The sequence below is a fragment of the Mercenaria mercenaria genome, unplaced genomic scaffold, assembly GCF_021730395.1.
Source record: "Mercenaria mercenaria strain notata unplaced genomic scaffold, MADL_Memer_1 contig_3754, whole genome shotgun sequence".
NCBI lineage: Eukaryota > Metazoa > Mollusca > Bivalvia > Venerida > Veneridae > Mercenaria > Mercenaria mercenaria.
The window spans coordinates 25,068-51,623 of record NW_026461924.1 but is presented as its reverse complement, the minus strand read 5'-3'; the positions used below and the strand labels follow the sequence as shown (position 1 = coordinate 51,623).

General features: G+C 34.9%; 2 protein-coding genes across 4 annotated transcripts; both read right to left on the bottom strand.

Annotated features, from left to right (window-relative positions):
• Nucleotides 1-6,004: 6,004 nt before the first annotated feature.
• LOC128553372 (T-cell-specific guanine nucleotide triphosphate-binding protein 2-like) lies at nucleotides 6,005-25,732 on the bottom strand. 3 transcript variants are annotated; one of them, XM_053534512.1, is made up of 4 exons: nucleotides 12,381-12,740; nucleotides 11,864-11,936; nucleotides 11,028-11,596; nucleotides 6,005-10,799 (listed from the first exon to the last, which is right to left on the bottom strand). In XM_053534512.1, the coding sequence occupies exons 3-4, from the start codon at nucleotides 11,161-11,163 to the stop codon at nucleotides 10,009-10,011; spliced, it is 927 nt and encodes a 308-aa protein (XP_053390487.1). In that variant the 5' UTR covers nucleotides 11,164-11,596; nucleotides 11,864-11,936; nucleotides 12,381-12,740; the 3' UTR covers nucleotides 6,005-10,008. The 3 variants fall into 3 exon arrangements, with proteins under 3 accessions (XP_053390487.1, XP_053390486.1, XP_053390485.1); XM_053534511.1 differs by lacking the exon at nucleotides 12,381-12,740 and adding an exon at nucleotides 25,392-25,732 and having other exon boundaries at nucleotides 6,009-11,596; XM_053534510.1 differs by having other exon boundaries at nucleotides 6,009-11,596; nucleotides 12,381-12,736.
• Nucleotides 15,467-16,729, bottom strand: LOC128553373 (uncharacterized). Its single transcript, XM_053534513.1, has one exon. The coding sequence runs from the start codon at nucleotides 16,727-16,729 to the stop codon at nucleotides 15,467-15,469; it is 1,263 nt and encodes a 420-aa protein (XP_053390488.1).
• Nucleotides 25,733-26,556: the final 824 nt, after the last annotated feature.

The following is a 26,556-nucleotide window of genomic DNA, read 5'->3' as shown; positions in this document are numbered from 1 at the left end:
TGCTTTGTATCGACAAGGATGCCACCAGGGGCATCAAGCGTTTGTTGAATGCAGCTCCTTCTTTTAGTTTGTTGTATATTGAAAAACATTTTTGATAGATGATGTCAGTTGTCGGCGATCTTTTAGAATTAGGTCTTTTAGTATGTAATTATCATTCACATTTAGTATACGCTGCCTTAGAATAAAAGAGGTTATATGTTCAAACAAACAATTAGAACCAATCAAGATTATTGACTAGTAAACAAATTGGCGGAGAAATTATGTAGTAATTAATTTATTAAAGACTCAGAGGTGCGAAAGTGATGATCTCTTGCATTTATCACTTTAAACAGGCACACGAAAGGATCAAACACCGGTACCTTCGATAGAGCCGCATCATTTAATGTACGCTGATGCTATTTGTTTTGCCCTTTTGTTTTTTAACTGTTTGTTTTGTTTTAAGAATGAATCGTGGTATCTCAAATATGTATAGAGTACGTTTTAACACAACAGTGTGTCGGTCGATATGAAATGAGTGCGTAAATACGGCGAAATAAACAGGTTAAAAACATATAATGAATAATTAATCATATAGAATAGTACTTAGAATAATTTTGTGATAATGTAATTTTGAAAGAGGCGAAATTTGTAAAAATATGAAATTTTATTATAGATCATAGAAGTAGGAGAACATACGCGGAAGATTGGAGATAGTAAGAGACGAAAGGAGCTAAGTCCCGTGCCTATTCGTACTTAGAATAGTTTTGTAAGAATGTAATTTTGTAAGTGGCGAAATTTTAAAAATATGACATTTTATCTTAGATAATAGAAGATGGGGAATATACGGGGAAGATCGGAGATAGTAAGAGATGAAAGGAGATACGTCCCCGGCCTTTTCCTACTTAGAATAATTTTGTAAGAATGTAATTTTGTAAGTGGCGAAATTTGAAAGATATGATATTTTATCTTAGATCATAGAAGAAGGGGAATATACGGGGAAGATCGGAGATAGAATAAGTCCCCGGCCTTTTCGTACTTAGAATAATTTTGTAAGAATGTAATTTTGTAAGTGGCGAAATTTGAAAAATATGAAATTTTATCATAGATCATAGAATAGTACTTAGAATAATTCTGTGAGAATGTAATTTTGAATGTGGCGAAATTTGTAAAAAATATGAAATTTTATCATAGATCATAGAATAGGCGAATATACGGGGAAGATCGGAGATAGTAAGAGATGAAAGTAGCCAAGTCCCCGGCCTTTTCGTACTTAGAATTATTTTGTAAGAATGTAATTTTGTAAGGGGCGAAATTTTAAAAATATGAAATTTTATCATAGATCATAGAATAGGCGAATATACGGGGAAGATCGGAGATAGTAAGAGATGAAAGTAGCTAAGTCCCCGGCCTTTTCGTACTTAGAATTATTTTGTAAGAATGTAATTTTGTAAGGGGCGAAATTTATAAATATTAATTTTCTTATCATAGACCATAAAAGGGGTGGGCGATAGTAAGAGATGAAAGGGACTATAGGTGCCCTGCATTGCCTTAGTTAGAAATATTTTGTAATAATGTAAGTTTGTAAGAGGTGAGATATGGATATATGAAATTTCATCATAGAGAATAAATGAAAGGGACTATACGGGGAAAATAGGAAGGGGAAGAACAAAACAGGGAGGTTCAAAGTGGTGCACGTCTCCTCTTGTCTCCATCGATGTATAGACAGACTTAAAATGCTATACCGATTCAGGCTCGTGATAGATGGGCTTTTCCAACTTGCCATTATTATTTCTAATTTCAAAGTCCATTGTAAGTAATTCTTACAACATGCGCTCTTCTGGCGAACTGGACAGAAAATGAGACATATCTAACAGCTTGAGGATACGTTGATCAGGTTAATCAATTTGCGTGTATATGACAAAGCATAGACTTACTTAAGACACACGTAATCATTTGCTAAATATAACGGCCGATTGGCAAACATCCATTAAAACTGATTAAGTACGTAGGTAAATAGATAAAACAGCTAATGAGATAAAAAAAAAACTTATGTCTGGCAAAATAATACATTACTAAATTAAATCACTCAGTGGTCCAAATGTTGCCAAGAAACGATTCTATAAGAGATACAAAAATCAGAAAAAGAACAGTGACGACAACAAAAAAACCCAACAATTTAACAAATAGTGAAAAGTGCAAACCCTTTAAAAAGGAAAACGGACGGATACAGTAAGTAACCTTCAGAAAACTGGAACTTACTGCTAATTACTGGCAATTAAACAAAATATTTAAGAATGTGAACGGATATTATCTTACATTATGAAATAAAACACTTCTACTTGTAGCAAACTGTTTTTAACTTGCAATTTAAAAATATCGTTAAGAATATTGTTAAAAAGTGTCTTACATTATGAAATACAGCACTTCTCACCCGCTGAAAACTTTATTGGCAGCATGTTTTTACGAGATAAAGGTTAAATGTAGGGAAACTATGACATTTGCACATTTATCGTTCTGATATTTACCGTTCTGACGTTAAAGAACTTGAGACATGACTTGCTCATGATAAAATTGGAAAATACATTGTTTTGAGAAAATTTCTGTACTCTTAATAAGAAATTTAAATTCCCTGCTTTTTCGCGCCGTTGAATCATGAGACAATATTTCATAATGTAACTGTCAATAACATCATTTCTCGTCGGCATCGGAACAATGCTAATGAGCTAAATTTTCATTTGCCGATATGATATCTATCAAGTAAGCTGCATTGACCAGTTGCTCATAATTAAAATATCACATATTCAAAGCGATTCTAATTCTGTCTAATTCCCAGCACTAACTACATATGACGAGTGACAAGGGAGCAACGCTTAAAATCACTGATCGTCACAGTTGCAGCTTAAGACTCACTTTGGGTATATAATTCTTTCATTTGAGGAAGCCATCTTGCTGGCTACAGACAGTCAGTGGTTCTGTTCTGATACCCACTCATGTCTGAAATAATACTTAGACGGGCACCTGGGACCTTTTTTTCAACAACAGAATCTATTAACGTTGCCATATGACATTATATAAATATCATATGGCAGCGTGTGTGACATTGATATTGTCAACCCGAGGGCAGAATTTCACCCGAGGCGAAAACCGGGTGGTGACATTCTGTTTCGAGGGTTGACAATACCAATGTCACACACGCTGCCATATGATATTTATTTCATTATACCGAATAAAATTTAGTACATAAAATTTGTTAAAAATGTTTTTTATTCATTTAATTTAACAGTTTTATCTTTAGCGCGGCCATCACATGTGTACGCATTGAATAGTGACATCACTACTATATGCGTACAAGGGAGGCAATCATTTGGCTAAAACTGAAGCAGTTAATTGCCCTTATATGACATTCAAAATATCAGCGCGGTCACAGGACCTGACAGTCCATTTCGCTTGGTCACGTGTTAAAAAGGTTGAAAATATTTGTCAAAAAATCTCTTTTTCGGGTAATGGGATTTTATCATTGTAGAAAAAAGAGAGGTATAATAAATTATTGTTTTGATGAGACGTTAAACCCAAAACAAAATCATTAACTAGCCAGTATATTGCCTTGTTTAACTGGGTCAGGAAGAAAACATTCTATTTGAAAAGAAATGAGTATCCCTTATTTGTCAATGATAGCTTACTCTTTTTGCATACTTTTTTTATAAAAATGCAAAATGTGTTGTTTTAATCTGTTTCAAAATGTAAGCAACGGCATGAAGACAGCTCCAATGTAGCCTGAAATGTAGCAAAAAACTCAGCGTTGTAACATGAAATCAAAATGAAAATCTCTACAGGCAGAAATGGATTTTAAAACAAATTGATTGCTAGGTTTGGCAGTCTTCTGGAACGTTAAAATATCGAAAATGAAATCCTATTAGGCATTAGTATATTGGAGCAAAAAAAAAAATCATAACTTTGTTAGTATATCGTAATGTATGTCGAATGTACCAGGACTCAACATATGCATTTACTGCACATAATACGTCTCTTGAAGATGGGAAAAATTTCAGATATTTCGTGAAACCGCGTATGAAAGGCAGAGGTATATTTCGGCTAGCGCTGAAGTCACTGTGCACTAGAAACGCCCTACACCCTCCCTCAAGAATATATCGCGTAAAGAACGCTTGCTTGAGTTCTATGCGCACCCTTTTTTATTTCGAGAGTATGATAGAGTATGGTTAACTTCACAAACATTTCAGAAGAATTTTCCGTCTCCGCAAGGGTCCGGGTTCGAACCCAAGCAGATCTACAAAAGCATAATTCTCTAGTTTAGAATTGTCGGTGCTTATTTGTGAGACATAGTGACATGGTATGGCACTGATAAATATTGTAATGATCTGTTGACAGTGGCTAGTGTTGTTGGGCTTAACGACACAGCACAACTATGGGTCATATGGTAACTTTCTAGTTTCTGATAGCGGAGGAAGACCCCCAGGTGCCCAAAGGAGCATGGGTAGAAACACCAATCATCCGGATGCTTCCTGGATGGTTTTGTCACAAGAAATAATTCTACATCCCAATCAAGATTTCAAACGCACAGCTGTAAGCGGCAAATGATTCGAAATAAGCGACCCTAGTAGGTGCGGATGGAGGTACTCACTCCTGCAGGTGGGGCATAGGGGTCTCCTTAATATTTCTTAAAATCCTTGACGTATATCTAAAAACCTTTGGGATAGGACTTTTTATGTTAAAGAAACCAACGAGGTCTTTAAGTGAACTATTCTCAATCTGTGAATACTTTTGCGTCATCAATATCTAGAAATCTAGCGATTGTTTTCGGTATAGTAATCAATCACTCTTGAATAGCTATTAATTGATAAGTCTTTTATGTTGCTTATCAATACTTTTAAATCATCACTAAATGGTAAAAAGAAGTATCTGCACATCTGCGCGAAAATTCCAATTGTCTAATTTCAAATAGTAGTTTACAACTATCATATGCGTATGTCTGTAGTGTTTATTTTCAAAACTCCAATTTTTCGATTTTGCAAATAACTAATAACTTTTCTGTATAGGAATATTACTTCTATCCTGGTTTAATGTACAAAGAAGGGTAGCAAATGGTTCGCGAAATGCTATTTCTGTGAAGCGGCAAGCGTGAATAGTCTAGAGACATATAATCTGACACATGCTGTCGCGGATTTGTACTCACTTGCTCGGCAACGGTGTGTGGTCAGAATTCCGATTGCGATGTTGAATTTGTTTATGTGAGAAAGATATCTAGCTGGTTTACGGATGCTTATAGATCTCCTATCACACCATTGTTTCGGACTGACATGAACTACGTAACAAATCTCGTAAGAAAACCCCAAACACACAAGGAAAAACAACACCTGATCTATGTTCACTACACTTTTCAAACCTGTTTTAGAGTTAAGGTTCCTCAGGACGAAATGTGGGGTATAAAACTATTAATCATAGCCAGTATGTCATATCGAAATGAATCAGGTTAGTGATGGTAGTCGCTTTTATGTTATATGCATTTGTACCGAAGTGGGAGAATTTTTAAAAACAGTTTGTTGAACGCTCCCATAGTATAATTTTAAGGTAAATAGAATTCCACTGTGCATATTATACTGAGCAAGAGACTTTTGTCGTGTAGATAACCCGGTGATTTTAGCGCAGATTCACATCTATCAGGAAAAATGTCGCTACAGACCGCGTGACAGCATGTCATCGTTTTGTGTGATCGACGTATGTTTGATATGCAGTGTTGTAACTTGCACTGTATAGTAATTTTGTAAAATATGTCGTGTTAATTGTTTGATACCATTATGTATATATTTTATCATATGTTTTCTTAATCTAATATACAACGCCAGTGAATATACTATGTGTAAATTCAGGCGTTTAATCAAATAAGGCAGTTTTAGTTTCAGTTTCAGACAGTTTATCAAATATTTTGGCCGGTTGTATATATTTCCATATTAACATCATCGACAAGTTATATATTATTGTATACACACAATTTTCAAACTTCTTCCACAGTTTCAATATCGCTGTTTAAATATCATTTTAACACAAACTGTCTGCATATGTGACAAGTCACATACTAAATACTGGAGCGACCGAAGCGAGCGAAACTAGTTTAAAGGGAATTCCTATAGTTTTTTATGCGCATCTTTCTGCGCAGCCGACACTTTCTACGGAAAACTGAACTGAAGTCAACATTTGTCGAAACATGTTACAGACAATCTTAAATATGAGGTTTCTTGAATGAAATAACATTTTTTGATAAGTTTTATCAGTAATCAAATGTTGATACTGGTTTATGTTGTATTGACAAATATCATGCCTGACAGATATCTTGCTATTTTTGTGGTTGTGTTTACAAATATGGCTATAATATCAAATAAATATATAATAAAATTTGTAAAAAGAAAAAAACCTTATTGTGCTGTCTTGATGTATATTTTGGTTGGTATTTATAAAAAAGCAGAAAATTATGAAAATGTTGAAAAATCGCTGGCAGTTTCAGCAACAGTGGGTGTGTTCAAAACAATTTTTCACAAAAACGAGCCTGGTGACCTATTGTTTTTATTTGTTCATTGTTTTCAGCACAAAATTTCATATCATATATATGAATTTAAAAAAAATCTATGAAAGGAAAAAAAACTATAGGAATTCTCTTTAAAAACAAATAAATGACACTAAAATGACACCAAAAATCTTGTAAATTTAATAAAATGAGCACAATTTGCCGAAAAAGGGGAACAAAAGATCCACAATTTTGTAAATGTTTCCTTGAATATATTTCTTTCAACAAAATTTATGCATTTGCCCTAATCTGATGTAAGATAACAGTATCTTTAAGTATCTATTTAAGTAGATCTGTATTCTATTTTCTTCCTTTCTATTTTAAATTATTTCTGTGTGCTACTAAAACAATAAAATACGTTTTTTTTTCTTTACCTTAACAACAGAATCTTGTATAATAAGATCTGAAATCCCTGTAACATTAAATGGGATATTGTATGTTGTATAAAGAATCCCCCATTTTTTTCAATTTTACTTAATTTTAGAAATGCTAAAACAGTGTTCTTTTTTCTGCTCTTATTTGTCTTAGAAATAAATGTTCTTCAACAGTATGAAATAAATACTGTATGACATAAATACTGCAGAAAAACGTGATCGTACATCTTTATATATAAATGTTTGACACACAGTTTAAAGAGGCTTTTGTGAGAACTAACTATATGTATACCGGTTAGAAATGCTATGTCAAACTTGTATTTAGCAAGTTGTAATTATTAGATAATTATAAGACTATTGGAAAAGTTAGCTGACGGACTATTAGACATTTGCGAATTCAGTTTACGTGGACTGTGAACACCTAAGACGATCGATTTTTCAAGGGGACCGTCTCAACATGATAATTTTAATTCATGTGTGATAAGAAAACATTCCTATAATGTTGGTAAGGTCTGGCTTATGACGTCACCACACAGGATAAAATCTGGATTTGTTTGTCCGTCCGTCTGTTCACCAGAGAAATGTTTTTTATGCTTATCGCAAAAAGTATTTGATCTACCGTCATAACACTTTCCTGCAATGTTCGTCGATATTATAAGTTGCGCATCTGCGTCAAAGTTGAAAAGTGGGACTAATATGATAGCAATGTATCCGTATTCCATCGTCGTCGTCGTCCAAAATGAAAAAAAAAACCTAAACTCTGTCAGCAGGTAAAACAGTCTGAAAACTGTAGAAAACGTAATATCTTGCGTCTCCATCCCTTTGTTGTTATTTAATATACGTCCGAAGGAACGTATGTTGGGATACTCCTCTCTGTAACTCGTGAACCCATTGAAGGATTTTAAACAAACTTGATACAAATGTTCTCCACATCAAGCCGACGTGCGGAACGCCTGTATCAGGTGGCTCGCTTTAAGGTAAAGGTTACACTTAGGGGTCGAGGTCATACGAGTTTGTTTCGTGTCTGATCTATTGAAGGATTTTACAGAAACATTGCACAAATGTCCATCAGAGCGTCTGTTTTGGATAGCTGGCTACAAGGTCAATGCCACACTTAGGAATCAAAGGTCATATAACTTTGTTTCGAGTGGACTGTGTTACTCTTGACCTGCTTGAATGATTTTAGAAAAACTTGACACAAATGTTCACCACATTGAGACGACGTACAGAGCGCATGGCTCGCTTCAAGGTATTGGTCACACTTAAAGTTTAAAGGTCACTTGTCTTTGTTTTGTGTTTATGTTGCTTTGCATTGCGGTGCTCGTGGTTTTATTTGACAGATTCCTTTTTTGTTCACTTACAATATTTTTATTGAATAACATCCCTTTTATGTTACTGTAAATAGGTTAATTTGTAACTTTTTATTAGTGGCCGTAGATAAAGACCGAGACCAATTTCTTTGGTACAACATGGATTGTACTTGTAAAGTTAAGGTGTATTTTGACATATCTGTACCTTTTTATGATTTTTAGCTGACTTAGATATTTTTTCGGGGAATTTCTTCCCTTTATTGTCCTTTTCCTACGGGCTTCAACAGTAAAGTTCTTTAAATTTTGCTCCCATCCTCTGTTATTGAATTTATTAGAAACTTTAATCAAAAGTTCTAAGCAAAAAGGGACATAGTTCTCTCAAAATTCAAATCAGAGTTATGCGGATTTCTTTTTAGAGATATTGGATTTTATAATAAAACAAAATTCTAATTTAAAAGAGGACATTATTCTGTCAAAATTCAAATCAGAGTCATGGGGATTGTTTCTCCCGGTATAGACGTTGATAGTAAATAAGTATTTTAAGTTTCAAGTCAATAGCTTTGATAGTAACAGAGATATTTGACGTTATCAAGAACTTTATACAAATTTTCTTAGTTAAAAAGGGGCATAATTCTGTCAAATTTCGAATCAGAGTTATAGGGATTGTTTCTCCTGGTGTAGACGTTAATAGTAAATAAATATTTTAAGTTTCAAATCAATAGCTTTGCTAGTAACAGAAATATTTGACTTTATCAAAAACTTTAACCAGTGGCGACGCCAACACCGGAGCGAGTGCAATAGTTCTACTTTTTCTTCGAAAAGTCGAGCTAAAAACAGGCACATCCAACTGCATATCACCTACCGCATAGTGATGCTATAATAACCAAACCCTATTGCCATTATAAACTATCTTTCCTACCATGCATAATATAATCAAATTATAACGGTTCTCTGAAAAATCGATCGTGTTAGGTGTCCACAGTCCACGTAGACTTAATTCGCAAATCTTATTTAAAGCTAGCTAAGAACAGATGCACTAAAGCAGGTTCATCTGTTTGCAGTAGTTACTTCAGATAGTATGTAGCTTTATCAAAACTGGCTTTATTCAACGCATACATATAGTAAAGATATATCATATAAATTGTTTGATAAAAAGTCCTGTTTATCTGCCAGCTTGCACGTACACTTGCAAGGTCAATCGGACGTGACAACGCCAAATCAGATATGTTGATGTAAAATCATCTAAAGTGTCTCTTCGTGTTTACTTTAAAAGATACACGTGCAGTATTAAATATATCTGGTGGCCATATCTGCTTCGTATCACTAAAATATTTGTAAAATATTTGCCCTAAATCACGCGAGGTTTGTCTTAAGGCTGATATGGTGTTTTTATTGTTTTAATGATATCATATCCCTAACGAAAATAATTGTTTCACTGCCCATAACAGGAATTACCAGTATCTTCCTAAGACCAAGTTCACTTTGCACCATATTAAAAAAAGCTATGCTTATGAGTTGTTTTGTATTTCTAGCAGACCAAAGACAAACATGTGACTGGTTCACGCTTTAACAAAAACTGTGAAACTAAAAATGAACATAACTTTGCCAGAGTGGAAGAAACACATTATTGCTATAAACGCAATTATCGTATTTCCTGGCTGTCTAAGTTTTGCTCAAATTGTGATGCATACAAGGCGGTATTGGGATTTTACATCGCCTGTAGATTTGTCTAGTATCTAGTCCACCAGACGACCGTCCATTACACGGATTAAACACACGCTGAGCTCGACTCGGAATGTTGGTTTCTTGTTCGAGAGATAAGCGCCATATTGAGTTTGATTGCATCATCACACATCTGGTCTATAACTTTTTCAAGGTACACTTTAACGACTGACCTAGAACTCAAAAAAGATCCAAAAAATGGGAAACTTATTTTTGAAAATGGATAAAGTTCAGCGCATGCCATTAGAATTCCATTTTCAGAGAAGTCCATTTGCAAACTTCGGAGACTAAGATTCTTTGTCATGTCCACAACAGACATATCCATAAGAGCAGCATATTCTGCAATTGCCTGTTTATTAAGTGAAAACTCTTGTTTGAAGTGTTCTATTTCTTCACTTATGCATGTTGCATCAACATATATAGGCGTGTTAGGGACTTTATGCTTTGCTTCTTTGACTGGCACAGTACCAGATTTTGCGAATTCCCTTTTCTTCTGATAAACTCCATTAACAAGTGATGACAATACTCGCTCTCTGAAGTCAATTTTTACCAGAGCTGCGTCTTTTACAATACTTCTGTTCAGCTTTGGAAAGTCGTACTTTGATCTGTCATAATTATTAATGAGAAACACATCACATTTTCCAATGGGACTGTCAAGATATTTAATACAGTCTTCTCTTATTCTGTTTAAAACCACTGTTTCATTATATGTTTTAGGATAGCTCATTTGCTCATTTCTTAAATCCATGTCTATCTTGCATCGCACAAAATAGAAAACTTTCCCATATTCTTGTACTTTCAAAGCCAAAAACAAATCGAGTTCAGTAAACCTTCCAGCTGAAAGTAAAATAAAAAAGTCAAATTCGGAAAAGTTGATCATATCAAAGTACTTTTCTTTTGAAAAAGCATAACTTCCAATACCCGGGAGATCAGAAATAATAAGATTTTTGTTTTCTGGATGAGGGTATCGTTTGATACTCTTAGTTGTTTCAACAACACCTACTTCTGCTGCCCCAATATTGTCCGCTTCCAAACCACGAATTGCGTTCACAAAACTTGACTTACCGGATCCACTTTCACCTGTCACTGCAATGTTGAACACATGCATACTTTCCTGAACGAATCCATGGGCACCTATGATATCCTGCTCTTCAATCAATTTTCTCAATGTGTCGACTTTGTCGGGCAATAAATTCGCCATGATATTACGCAACAAATGAAATTAATACAGTCCACCTGTACGCACGATATAAAATCGAGATAAGCGAGAGTCAGTCAGCACACCGATAAACAGAGAGCTATTGTTATTGTTATCTGTATTTGTTCAATGTACATTCTTACAAATCAGTAAGACCCGGCACTAAATAGCGTGATTGTATGAACTAGTTTGAGTTCCAAAAACTATATAAGTAAAACGAAATTTAACTCTATGCCGAGTTTATAACAACATTATGTATTCCAACGGACAACATACTACTCTGCTGAGACCACTTATCGCGCCCAAATGTAACCTTTGGCAATTTATTAATACACATCCAATGCTAGGTTCGATATTTCCTCATCTTAATCACTAAGACACGTGACATCACTTATAAAAGCAAAAGCGAGGACGATGATGACACCATGATGACAACCTGAAATAAAAATATGTATACCATACTAAATATCTTAGTTTTAAGAGATATCAATATTTAGATTATACCAACAATATAGGAGGTACAAATCTCTAAAAGATATCTAAGCAAAGTAGCCTCTCTCAATATAACAGGTAGGTACACGTCCCATAACTGAAAGTAATCTTGTCGTAAAATAATGTGTCTGTTGGCTTCAAATAAAAACATTACAACTGTTTATACAGGCATATATAAAAGTAAATAAAAAACAACCATAAGTGCGCTTACCAATTTACAGAGAATTAAGTGTACAAACTGTTCCATTCCTTTCAGCATTGCTCCTCTCACTCAGTGATCTGTGCTGTAAAGGTAGGAAATGCATACATGTTTTAACGGTTAATTCTAGTATGCTTGTCTCTGTTCAAACAATCTTACGTTAGAATGACGTCACGTTAACATGTGGTGACATCAGTTTTTATTGCGAGCAAGAAAGAGCGCTTCTTTATTTTATTAACTGTTTTATATTAAGGGTATATTAGAATCGAAATAATTAATATCAAAAGAGTGTTTAAACACTATTTATACACTCGGGCGGTAATTTACGTGATCTGTGCTGTAAAGTTAGAAAACGCATCCGTATTATTAACGATGAAATGAAAAACAGAATCATGTGACATTAGAAAAGAGACTGTCATCTCAAAACCATCTCAAATTAAAACATTTATAATTCATAAAAGAGGAACATTATAGTCTGTTTTTTAAAACTCACTGTTCATCTGAAATAAATTTTACAATTAGCACTAACCATGAAATCCTCTTACGAGAATAACGGCGAACTGCCTTGCGAAATGTCTGACTAAAACCAACCTAAAAGTACCTCCAAAACAGAAGAGTTCTTGTCATGTTACCAGTTTTGGCGGAAAATAAAAATAAACAGAGGTCAAGGGGAAACAACTCCTATAACCAAAAATATGAAGCCTACCCTACATACATTGTCCCCAACTTTTTAAATGACGTCCGGTCATTCTGTCAACATTCAAATGTGGTGTTGCGTGAAAACTTCAGTTAACAAGTAAAAAGCAACCACTTGTTTAACTTACAAAAAAATATGTTTACATCTTTATATAGTATTATAAACATTATTATACCAATTTTTGACTTCCAAAATAAAAATAAAAGTTATTATAATATTCCCCTTGATCTTTAGATTGCGGTCACGCAATCAAAAAACATAATTAAATTAGTTCACCAATCGTATCATATGTTATTCACAGTATATAGGCATAGGAAATAGAGATCAATATAATTGCACCTTTACTAATCCTACCAGGTGTTCTGTATTACAAAAGTGGATCTATTGTGACATTTTGATACAAGCAAAACTGTATTATCTGCACTATTATTTACCTACTGGTACTTCATTTTATTATTGGCTTGTTAAAAGTTAATTTTTTACCATATATAAGTTGACAGAATCATAGGAACCATGTCTTGAGGGGTAAATCAAACACAAATGAATAAATCCTTAATGATTTTGTTGTGTAAAAAAGTATAATATTGTGTCTGAAACAGTTTTCAATTTCCACTTAAATGTGTAATTGCAAGGGAAGTAAACTAATAGGTCTCTACTTATAAGTACTAGCCCAAGGCAGGAGTTGCCATTCTTTGTGGATCACAACTTTAAATTAAAAATTAAAACTTCTGTTATTGATATTAACAAAACTATCATAAACTTCACCTTTGTGAAATCATTTTTGGTTATTTCAAGGACTTGGAAATTAATAACTAGACTTCATTTAATGTAATACTATCATTGAAAAATTTAGGGTCTATCTCTACAGTATAAAAATAAATTTTAATGTTCTATGTTCAATCAAATGTACAGTAAGCCTAAGCCAATAGTAACGGGGGACGGATATAGTAACAAATGCCAAGGTTGTTTTGTCACCCAAAGTTTAAACTAAGTTAATCAATAAAAATTAATCATATTAAACTCATTAATTTTCTTTTTAATCTACCCAGTTTTTGATAAATACAAAAATAATCAAAACATAAATTTACCTACTGTTAATAATTCACTACTACTATATTACCTTATCACCTGAAATAGATGTATAATCAATGAAGTGTACAATCTAGGTATTCATTCAAAATGGTCTTATGAGGTCATGTCTATCTCCAGCGAGCCAATCAAATTCAAGCCTGAACCAATCAAATTAGGAGTCCCATGGAATACCAATGTTAACTTGCTCAAAATAGACCCAGCAAGGTCAAACAGCTGTGAATATCTACACAAAATAACTCAACTAAAACTACACAATATCAATAAAACGACAAACTATTTTGACTTATTTAATAGTCAAATCAAACAGGGGTATAAACCACAGAGTGATTTACAATGTTTCAAATGTCCTAAATACATTTTATTTCAGAATGTTAACAGCAGGTAAGGTCTTGATCTTGATCTTGATGTTTTACGGTGACACATCTCATCGACATTTTCTCACCGCGCCTGCGCCAAGTGTTGGGAACTTATAATTAGTCCAACTTTTTGATACAATTGATAAATAAATCCACTGGTTTTTCTGAGGTTCTGTAGCTCTGAATGAGTTCGGGTGGTAGAGAATTCCAATCGCGTAGTGTATTAGGTATGAAACTGTACTTATAAACGTCTGTCCTGGCATATATAAGGTTAAAATGTTCCACGTGTTTGTTTTTAGTGACACGTATAGGTTTAAATAGATGGTCCACTGGTACTGACGCGGTGTTATTTAAACCTTTACAGAATAAAATAAGACGATTCTGTTTTCTTCTTTCCTTTAGAGGTTTTAGCTTTAAGTCATTTAAAATTCCAGTCATGCTTCCTGGGTCGAAGTTGTAGTTTGATGTGATGAATCTTGCTGATCGTTTTTGTACCGCTTCGATTTTTTCTTGTAAATATTGTTGATGTGGGTCCCAAATTGTACTTGAATATTCTAAAACTGGTCTTATTAAACCTTTATACGCTTGAAGTTTGACATCCTGAGGACAAGCCTGTAGATTCCGTCTTAATAATCCCAATGTTCTGTATGCCTTATTACACGTTTCTTCAATATGTTTATTCCAAGTAAGATCACATGTTATATAAACCCCCAACTATTTGATTGACTTCAGAAATTCCAGGGGAGTATTTTAAGGGTGTATTGATATTTTATGATTGATTTTTTTCTCGATAAGGTCATCATATTACATTTCACTGGTTGAAATCTCATCCCCCATGTGGTTGCCCACTCTCCTAATTTATCAATGTCTTTTTGTAATTCAAAGCAGTCGTTTTCAGTTAGTATTTCCCGATAACACACACAATCATCTGCGAATAACCTGATATTTGATGCAATATTATCAGAAATGTCATTAATATGTATTAAGAATAAGATAGGTCCTAACACTGTTCCCTGTGGTACTCCAGATAGAACTGATGATACGTTGGATGATTCACCGTTGACTATTACACACTGACTGCGATTTACCAGAAATGAGTCAATCCAATTTAAAATATTGGGTCTTACACCGTATTTATGCATTTTAGATTTTAGAAGTTCGTGTGGCACAGTATCGAACGCTTTTTCAAAATCAAGAATAAAAATATCCACTTGTTTGTTTCTGTCTACTGAATATGCCCAGTCATTAATCACTGTTGCTAGTTGTGTTTCGCAACTGTGATGTTTCCTAAATGCATGTTGCCTACTATTAAGTATATTATGGGCTTCAAAATGTTTCATCAAGTTTGAACAAATAATGTGCTCTAGCACTTTACAACAGATACAAGTCAATGATACAGGGCGATAGTTACTGGGTAAAGAGTTATCCTTCTTTTTATATAATGGGCATATATTTGCCATTTTCCAGTCATCAGGTATCACCTACATTAATTGATTGTTGAAATAGATGTGCCAGAATGTCTGCAATGCTTGGGCCGAGCTCTTTTAACACTCTTGGATGTAACGAATCAGGTCCCATCGCTTTATTTACATTTAGTCCTATTAAAAGTTTTTCTACCCCTTTCGATGTCATTATTATGTTTTCCATTTTAACATTACCATCCTTAAAAGATACCGGTACTGATGAATATTCAGTTATTGTATAAACACTTGTGAATTGTTTATTCAATGCATTTGCTTTATCGATATCAGATTCAACTGTCCTGCCATCTTCTGTTTTTAAGGGAGGAATTCCAGATTTTTCTGATTTTTTACTATTAATATACTTCCAAAAAGGTTTCGAGTCACTCTTGATGTCCCCAATAAGATTATTTACGTATGAATCATGCGCGATTTTTACTTCTTTTTGTACTGATAGTCTAATTTTTTGCCATTTATTTTTCAGTCTGGTGTTGCCTGTTTTTTTAAAACTTGAATGAACACGATTACGTTTTTTAATAAGTGATTTAATCTTGTTAGATATCCATGGTACTGACTTCACTCCCTTACTTCTTTTGCTAGGAATGCTTTTCTTTATAGATTCTAATACTGCAGTTTTGAATAGGTTCCAATTCTTTTCTACACAACGATCATTCTGATATCCATTAAAGTATTTATCATTACTAAAATTCGACATTTCATCTCTCATTGTAATGTAATCCCCTTTGGAGTAAACTAAAAATGTTCTCTTTTGCTGTTTTTTATAGGGTTTAAAATTTGTAAATGTGCCCATAATAACATCATGATCACTAAATTTATCAGGTGAATCAATGTTCTTTATCTGGTCAGGGGTTGTTGTAATAAACAAATCTAAAGTATTATTTTCCCTGGTTGGAAACATAATAACTTGCTCCGCACTATTCTCATTTAAAATGTCTATAAGTATTTGGCCGTCACAATCACTTAGGCTTGACCCCGTTTCTTTATTAATTTTCTTTTCCCAATCAATCTTCCTAAAGTTCAGATCCCCGAGTATATGTATGTTTGGTATTATATAAGATTTAACTTTCTCCTTAATTTTAAGAAATTGTTCTCTTAACAAGTTCATATGTTCCACTGGTGAGCTTGGTTCTCTGTACCAGCTTCCGAAGTAGTGATCTTTCCCATTTAGAGATACTTTAGACCAAACAGATTCCGATTCATTTTCTAGAAATGTCAACGGAGCCGAATTTAATGTTGTCTTGATAAGTAGCATTGTTCCTCCCCCATGTAGGTTCCTGTCATTTCTATAAACGTCATATGTAGTATAATTACGACGGAAAGTTTTGTTGGAAAATGTAATAGCATAAAATCCTATGCACTGACACCCATTTTTTCTTGATCGTTTTATTAATGAATGTTGCACAAAATGTGGAATTATGAAAAAAAAATCACCATAATTTATTATTATCATTATTGTTCCTTCTCTTGAGAAGGAATATTTAGGGTTGGTAAGTCACACTTGACTGAGCAATGACCTCGAACGCTGTTGTCGTTACAAGCTGGCCAATCAAAAGCCGTGACCTTATAATTAACCTCTGACGTTAAAATTGTTCTTTCCTAATTGAGGCGACTCTCTGACTGAACGCGCTCCGTGGATTACATATTACTACACCCGAGGATGATTGATTGATTCTTTTATTTCCTATATTCTTGAAGAGCATAACATGTGTACAAACAGGTAGACATATATCAGCAAATTTACTTGTATATAACTGAATATTACCATTACTTTCGAATGCATGGTCAATATGTGAAAACAAACCCAATTGCGACCCTCTAATTATGCGCATCAAATTCACGCATCGAATGTAACACTACTGACCGGTCAACGTGTATAGCCGGCGTATTCTTATTGCCGTATTTACTCAACTGAAAGTGGTAACAGATTTGCTTTGTTGTTGGATTTAACAATTTATGTTAGCGTAAATACTTACTTGACATTGTTAGGCAGTATAAAACAACATAGTTCTTTTCCAGAATTTTAGTTTTTTGTATTTAAAGCACCCTTGGTGCAAAATGTAACGCCCCCAGGGGCGCTTAAATGTAAGTAAAGTTTCTTGTTTAACGTGGGTAGTCGACAACTTATTTCTAGCCGAGCCCACTGCAGGCGTCATATTTACATCCCCAGAATCTAGTCTAGACCGATACTTTTGGTAAGAGTACCAATTAAAATAAATCACCCAGCACTGAACACAAGTCGGGATATCGGACGCAACCGGGAATCAATCCGGGTTCGGGAATCGAACTCGGATTGGTCCGGGAGTCGAACCCGGATCGCTGACGTTGTAGTCCAACCTGCTAACCACTGCGCCATCGACTCCCTGATTAAACGGAGGTGGGGGATACGGAATATCAGGTAGAATGGTCTTGTCCTTGTGTCCGACCTTTGGGTTCCACATACTGATGGCCAATATTTAAAACAGATCTTGCAACCAAAATTTTACAAGATGATCAATATATATATTTATATAGATGTGCCCTAGAAGGAACTTTTGCTATGCTTTAACTTATTATTATTATACCAGATTTATATAGCGCCCTTTTCATGATCAATTTCACGTTCAAAGGCGCTTTACATAGTTCAAATGCAGCCACACAGGGCGCATAATTCATCCTCTACTCTCTACACAGAGCTATCTGACTAGAGGGACAGAGTGAGACAAAGCCCCCACGACAGAGAGATCAAAAATCAGATACAGGCTTGTCCGGCTAACTTAGCCTAGCTCGTTGCGAATAGACAGCCTGGTTCTTTAACGTGCCCAGTGTATAGCACTGATACACGGGCCTTATTCATGACGGAATGAATGATATTTCAGAATCCAAGTAAAAAATAAAGCATACAAGTGAAAATTTTACCAAAGTTTACAGAGAAGCAAAATTTAGCCCAGTAAATGGGTGGGGTGGCTTCAATTAAATGTCTTTATTCCTCTAAAAAAATCTTATGTGTCACAATGAAACTTTGAAATACGTTTGGTATTACATCTTTCTTGAAAATAGAAATAAAAATGTTGTGAAATTTTATAAGAAATATTTCCTATACGTAATACGTATATTTTGACTAAGTTAAGGGGTAAAACTCTGGTCTGGCTGTGTAAGGTCCAAATAAAACATCAGTTACACCACTTCACTTGCTGCATAACAATCCTGTGAGGTTTGATGACTCTTAGTAAATACTTTATGAGATATGCACGACACAAATTCGGACGGACGGTAGAAGAGACTGGAGGACAGACAGACGGACGGATAATGGCAACTCAAGTGCCCAAATTTCCCACCACTCATCACGCATAAAAATGGGGACACTAAAGCTTATTCAAACTGAGCAAATTTCCTCAGAATTGCATAATTACATAATACTGGAAACTATAATGTAGTTTTGTGGTTTAACTCCCACACAGTGTTCCGTTAGGGGCCAGCGCTTGCTCCCTTTGAATGCAAAGCGAAAAGCACAACAGTACGATAGCGAAGCGCGACAGTACGATGATGACAACACGACAGTGCGATGGCGAAGCGCGACCGTCCGATAATGACAGTCCGTCTAACTGTCGCGCTTCGCCATCGTAGTGTCACCATCGTACTGTCGCGCTTCGCCATCGCACTGTCGCGCTTTACAATCTTAGTGTCACCATCGTACTGTCGCGCTTCGTCACCGCACTGTCGCGTTTTACTATCTTTTCTCTGTTTACTTAAAGGCCTACTTTAATTAAACTCTGTATTGTATAGTATTGTAAACTCTGCCCAATACGGTTCCAAAGATCAAATAATTGGAACGATTTTCGGCACGGGTATTATTGAAATGAATATCACCAGACCTGATGTTATTCAAATGAAAATTCCCCGGCAGAGTGTCACTCAAATGAATATCATCTGGCATGATGATATTAAAAAAAATATCATGTACCTTAATACTGTTTTAAACGTTTAGCAATTACGCGTATGTAGAGATTTTCTCAAAGAATAAAAAATTTATTTCAGGAAATTCACAAGGAAAATGGTCTAGATCTTTTCTCAATACAATAAGCAATAAAACTAAGCCAAAAATATAACTGTCACCTCCTCATATGACTCATTTTACCAGATTTCATTCATAGCATGGAGCTACATTTTGGACTACTTCACGTGTAACACTCAGTAGTCACTTCCTGTTTGGTGTAATCCGTCCTTCAAGCTCCGTGTACACAGCCTGGTCTAAAATTATGTAACGGAAATCTGACGAAATGGAAACGGTCATCCGTCCATCAAGATTCAGCTCAAATTTGCGGAGAAAGTAAACGGTTATGAGACACTTTTCTTCCAACCATTATTTTCGTTTGGTCACCTGCTTTAAAAATATACATGTTTTAGGTCAGTCGTTTGTAGATAGTATAGGTCGCGCAAGGTGCGCATTTTGTGCCATTTTTGCCTCAAAATTTAGTGTCCTGAAACCGGAGTTTCACTCGTATTTATCATAGATACAACGGAAACGGCAAGCTGAAAATGTCACATGATGAAGTGCTAAGTGTATGCAATACATCCGCTCAACACTTCCCTGGAATTTCTCAAAATTGGATTTTTTAAATTCTTTTTTTTTCGCACTGGTATCAGCGCAGATTTGTGGAAGATTCAAATTTACTGTCCTTTGCCCCCTTAACGTTGTAACAGAAATTTTCATCCACAATGCTATAGTAAGATTTAAGCCCTCACACCGGGCGACAATGCGAGATGCGCTGTTTTACTAACTCTCGCAACTATGTATCATTATTTAAACGGAATCTTAGTTTCCCGATGCGGAAATAAAGACGATAATTATCGACTCAAAAACCTCTCGAGGCTTGTTAAATATCGCATGTATATAGTTTATTATGATTTTGGACAAGGCATTATTCGCGTGTTGGTGAGGCGAGAATTAAAGTGGCACGAACATGATCGCATTTTCGCGTGTTGGTGAGGCGAGAATTAATGTGGCACGAACAGGATTCCTTAATTACCTAGTTTTATTTGATCATGTTAACTTACGTTTTGATTAACAATGGAATTTGATATAAACGATTCATTTAAATACTGATTCATCTTCGTCCTACGTATTAATTTTACACATTATTTCAGCATTCGTAATTCTTATAGATTATCAACATATATCCACAAAACATAAGACAGTCCGTAATATAACAAAACGTGTGTGTACATTTGTAGCATCTTTTAGCTGTATCATAACGTCCATTGATTGTACGAACCTAATCGGCAAAAGATAAGCGGGTGCTTGACTATCCCTATGTTTCAACGAACCGACGCGGGCACAAAAACTTATAATTTTCCTAGAAAGTATATAATTAGTATGATGTAAAAGCTATAGTTCTCATATGATTGTACATAGTAGTATGTAAAGCTGAACATACTAACAAAGATCGTGACAGAAGAATCAGTGCATAAACGATTAATACATTCATTTGACCAGTGAAGTTTTTGATACAAATACGAAAAAATACATGTTTTTTTTTCACTTAATTTAACTCGTTGCAATTGTATCCAACACAAATGGAGATTTATTTATCAGTGCATCAATAATTACACTTATAAGGTATGCAGAGCTAATGTTGTCACATTCTAAAAACGATATCAATTACATGTACTATACGGTTGTTCTACATTATAGCTATCTGTTTTCTGCAGTGATTATCGTTAAAGTTATAATACTGGTAAAAAGCACCGTTAAAATAAAGCAAATAACTTTGTAGATTTGTAGAAGACAGTCTAATGAACAAATTCGCCCGTTAGTTAGACTTGAATTGCCGAATATTATTGAGATACGAATGGATATAAAACCATGAAATATTTAATGACCAGCTTTACACTAATTCACTCGCCAGGCTTCGCCGAATTCCGTAAACCAACGAAGACAGTGTCACGTGACAAAAATTTAAATACGCCGAAAACAACAGTGGCTGGTCGGCCGTGATAGGATTTTGTGTAAAATGGCGGATAAATGCAGAAATTTACAAATATTTTGCTTTTCGATGCCATTTCTACAAAAATGCATTAATTAAAATTTAGCCTGTTGTTAAATAAAAAGAAAGGCAGTTTACCAGAAAATGCGATACGAATGTGCTAGACATGTTGTTGTTTTGTTTCTTAAAATAGATTAGCGTGGCTCTTTGTACGGTCCCGTACGAACAATCATTTAGCGTGGCTCGTATTACGGTCCCGTACGTTTCACAATCAATTTGTCTACATCTGCACAGTAGTCCCTAGCTAGAAGTTCAGCTCAAAGATGTTTATATAATATGCTGTTACGGATCTCTGAGCTAAAATGAATCCCGTACTGACACCTAACACCTTCGTTCCAGAAGTCTGTCGTGCTATAATTTTATCAAATGCAATGGACTCACCTTTTACTATACAATATTTCTTATCAATTTTCCTTTTGATCTGGCATAAATAATCCATGCAACATAATTTGAACACAAGTTTCAAATTGGTACCCCTGTCTGCAATATTTTGTCCGTCATTCAGTTGTCGCCTGGTCAGGGTACTCTTCATTTTGAAAAAACAATAGGCTGTAGAGAATCGTTATTTATTGACATGTTCTGAGAAATTGTATGTTGTTTTATAGATTTTATGTGATTATATAAATTCATAAATAGGTAAAATTTTGATAGTGATTTTCAAGAATAACCACGTGCTCTGAACTGTTGCATGACATCATGAGTTCCTCACGAGAGACTGTGCGAGATGTTGCGGTTTGATACTGGTTAGTTAAAACATGGGGTTTCGCCATAACTAAATGAATGCGACCATCAGAAAATAAAAACAGTGTCAGTTAAGTTATGTTAGCCAGAACTAGATAGTCCCCATTGTCAATGACTGACTGTGACTGGGAGGCGACTGTCTGGTCGACACCGATGATTAATATAATCTGAAAAGTAGATCCCTCGGAAGCACCGAGAACAATACAAACAGTGAAAATTGCAGACTCGGTTTGATTGAGTCTGTTCATGAGCAGTAATGGAAAATGCAACACTGCCCACGCCTCCTAGCACCTAGATCCAGCCTTCATTGAAAACACAAATTAGTGTGCAATATTAAAATCAGCACTATTATATTACAAGTTACAGGTTAAAAGATGATAAAACAGATATTTCAGGTTTGAACAATCTAGGCCACTCCTTGTTGTATTTGATGTTTATTATGTTATAGATCTAATATAGCCACAGATTGTGTGCTAGAAAGAGAACACAAACACGTGTTGATAGTTCTAAATTTTACTGACTACTGGCTATTCCAGGTATGTGTGGCGGGAAGATACTGAGCATGCGCATTATAACATTCTAAATATATTCACATATAATTCATTCAATATACAACACTCCTGAACTCTTTAAGAGTAGCACTAGATTTAACATGATGTGGTAGGTTGTTTCAGAGTCTAATGTTTCTTGGGGGGGGGGGGGGGGGGGGGGGGGGGGGGGAATGAGTTCTCTTGATAATGGGTACGAGAGAAGGGAATATAAAAGTGAAGGTCCTGAGAGTCTAGCCGGTACTGATCTACAAAAAAAAACAATGGACGAATGACGGATTTTATATAAAAGAATCAGGGATGCAAGGATGTGAAATTTCTCTTTGTTTTAACATTTGCCAGTACAGTTAACATTTCTGTGATGCTTCATCTACAGACATACTTGATTTGAACATATCTGGCGGCAGCCTTTCTTAATCTTTCATTTCCATGTGTTAGAGACTGTTGAATGCCAAACAGTTGAGCAATATTCCAATTATGGTTGAACATGTTTTATACAGAGTTTCTTAAACTTGTACATTTATCATTTGTTTGATCATTTCTTTTCCTGTATTTTAGGGTCTTGTTTGTCTTTTTTGTGATCTAACACTGCTGGTTCGCCTAAATATTAAGCATTTTTATAGTTTTAAATTCATGGACATATAGCTTATAGCGAAAAGCAATGTTTTTTTATTTCTTTTTATATACCCTAATCACTTCGCATTATCGGAATTCAACTCCTTTGATCGGGTCTTTTTCCACAGCTCTAATTTATGGAGGTACTGCTAGAGAGTCTCACAATCATGCATGATATTTATAGTGAGATAAACTACTGTATCATCAACAACGAGTCTTACGGTGCTTTTAAGTGAGCCTGGCAGGTGACGGACATGTTAAGAAAAGGCAAGGCCTAAGGACATACCCTTGCGGTACCCTTGATACCAAATGTGGCATATCTGATTGAAGACCTTTTGTGTTCGTATTGTATTTAAAGGTATCTGATTTCTGATCTCTCTGTCAGGGGCGGGGGGCTTTCTCTCACTCTGTCCCTCTGGTCAGATCGCTCTGTGTCTGTACTAATAGAGGATGAATTATGCGCCCTGTGTGGCTGCATTTGAACTATGTAAAGCGCCTTTGAACGTGAAATTGATCATGAAAAGGGCGCTATATAAATCTGGTATATAATAATAATAATAATAATAATAATAATAGACCAGACGATTGTGATCGACTTTGACAAACGATTTGATAAAGTCCATTACTATTACGTCTGTCTGTTTACTAGCTTCAAGGTAATCAAAAATTCTTGACTAAAATTTAATAAAAATTGAGATTAACAACTGTGTTTTGAGCGGAAGCTATGTTGGAAGGAATTAAGCAAATTTTATTATCTAGATGATTAATAATATTTGATACTAAAACATGCCCGATCAGTTGGAATTAAGCAATTGCAAGTAAGAGAATAGGTTTGTGATTGCTGGCTTTGCTTCGTGGGCCCTTTATGTATCCAGGGACAACGATAGCCGTCCTCCAATCTTGTGGAACATGTAAATGTTAGTCTCATTTTTATAGAGGAGCAGTGTTTAAGGTATGGGCAGGCAATGTGTTGTAAGCTGTTTTTTGTTTTTCTTTTTTGTTTATTCCCCTTCTGATGAATCTCAGTGAATTCTTTGCTTTTGATGTGATGTTATCAACATATTCTGACCAAATGAGATACATTGTGTACATTTATTTACTTAGTTTTACGCTCAGATATTTAGCAGCGTCTTTCAGTGAGAGAGAGAGAGAGAAAGAGAGAGAGAAGACTTATTATCGTCAATAATTAGTTCTAGTCTTATCAACCGAAATATGAAAGAAAAAGTAAGCATATTACATGATACTCAAACGATGATGTGAACTTCTATAGATGACATTTTTATTTTTCACACTTACTGCATATGTGTCATACGATGACAACAATATTGCATGCAGACATAAAATTAGCCTTTTTCTATATTCGAAATCATTTCCTGTTTATGTGCGACTGAAAATTAAAGAAAAGTAAAGAAATCGGTTGAAAACATAGCAGTTGAATGACTTCAGTACAATGTAATACAAAACTTCCGTACGAATAACCACCTGCGGTTTATTTCACTATTCATACGGGACCGTACGATTAGCCCACTTCCTTTGGCGTAGTCACGGACGTATCCGAATGATGGCGGTTGTGTCAATGAAACCGAAAGTAACATTTTTTATATCCGCCTCAATCGGTGGAATCTGTCAATTTACAGGTACATTTATCCAGTCAATGTCTTCGTGAACGGATGTTTTATGCGTTGCTGCAGAAAAATGACCTTCCAAAAAAATTCGCTACGTAATCTTCGCTGGCCAGTATTATAACTTTAAATTTCAATAGATACTCAGGAGATTTAGCATATGAAACTGTAAGGTTTATTCTTGGCATTATTTACGTTTTTACATTTCTGTATGTAGGATCCAGGTTTTAGTCTCGGTGATCTTGATAAATGTTGTTTAACCATGGCTTTCTATTTATCAAGAATGCATAACGTCCAACAAATGATGCTAACGTGCTAATATATGGCTAACATTCTTTGACGTATAACAAATTCAGTATACTCACCTTCACTCAGTCGGATGGCTGTGTAGTCCCAGTCGAATAGTAATGTAATGTATCCTTATTATTTTCTACATTCGCTTGGTCTAGAAACAAACAGGGCTTAACTTAAATAATCCGCATCGCAAGTATGTTTAATACATTTTATTTGAAAACACCACGCCTGTATGATCTTTTTTCCAAGAATATCAGAAAGGTATCTTCGAAATATGAGTTGTAATTTATCCACTTTTTAACAGAACGAAACAACAACGGTTAAATAAAGACGAGTTATCCAGAGATAATTGATTCATTAATTTTGTCAAAGAATTAAATAAAGTGAGAAGTGTATATGAAGGTCCGCTATACTCCGCGCACAACTGAAAAATGAATGAGCATAAAATTATATATAGAACATAACATCCGTGACATACTTATGTATTTGACTGGACATGAAAGGACACCCCTTGAAATGATTGACATGTGCTCGTCCTTCCCATAACAAAATTAACCTAAGCTCCTAATTTTGTTAAAATATGTTCTTTTCTTTTTTATTTATGTGCGAATCCTTTGCAAATAATATGTATTTCAGCAGCAATTTGTTTTTTATAAGAAGACTTTTTTAAGTATTTTGAAATTTAGGACCTGTCAAAATGGTAGCACGCTCTACTAAGTGAGACCTAGCTTATCGAACATTTTTTAAGCCGACAAATTAAAATATGTTTGTACAGTGTAAGTCAAAGATATGGAGCCTGGTCCAGAATGGCCATTTTATGATGCCGGAGACTTATGAACAATTTGACAATACTTCTTAAACAACATGCTTGCATGTAAAACTTTCATTAAAATTTCGATGTTAAAAAGGGGCAATATTTTGAAAATGTAAGTATGAGTTTTGCAACCTGCTCTGAGTGATTATCTCATGACCCCAAGACTTATGATAAGTTTGGGAGCATTCAGGCAAAATTTGCTTCTGAGAAACCTGCTTATATGCAATATACTTTCACATAACTTTTTTTTATAAACGGGACATAACTTGGACAAAATATTATGCTAGAGTTATATAGCTTGTATAACTTGTCCTGTGAGCTAAGCTGATCATTACAAAGATATGAGTATGAAGTTCGAAAGCATTCGACCACACAGTTGTAGAAAAACCGTTTTACATGCAAAACTTTCAGGTAGTTCTGCA

Excerpts from the sequence above, each read along its gene's own strand:
- LOC128553373 (XM_053534513.1), bottom strand. The coding sequence starts at position 16,729 with ATGCTACTTATCAAGACAACATTAAATTCGGCTCCGTTGACATTTCTA.
- LOC128553372 (XM_053534511.1), bottom strand. The coding sequence starts at position 11,163 with ATGGCGAATTTATTGCCCGACAAAGTCGACACATTGAGAAAATTGATT.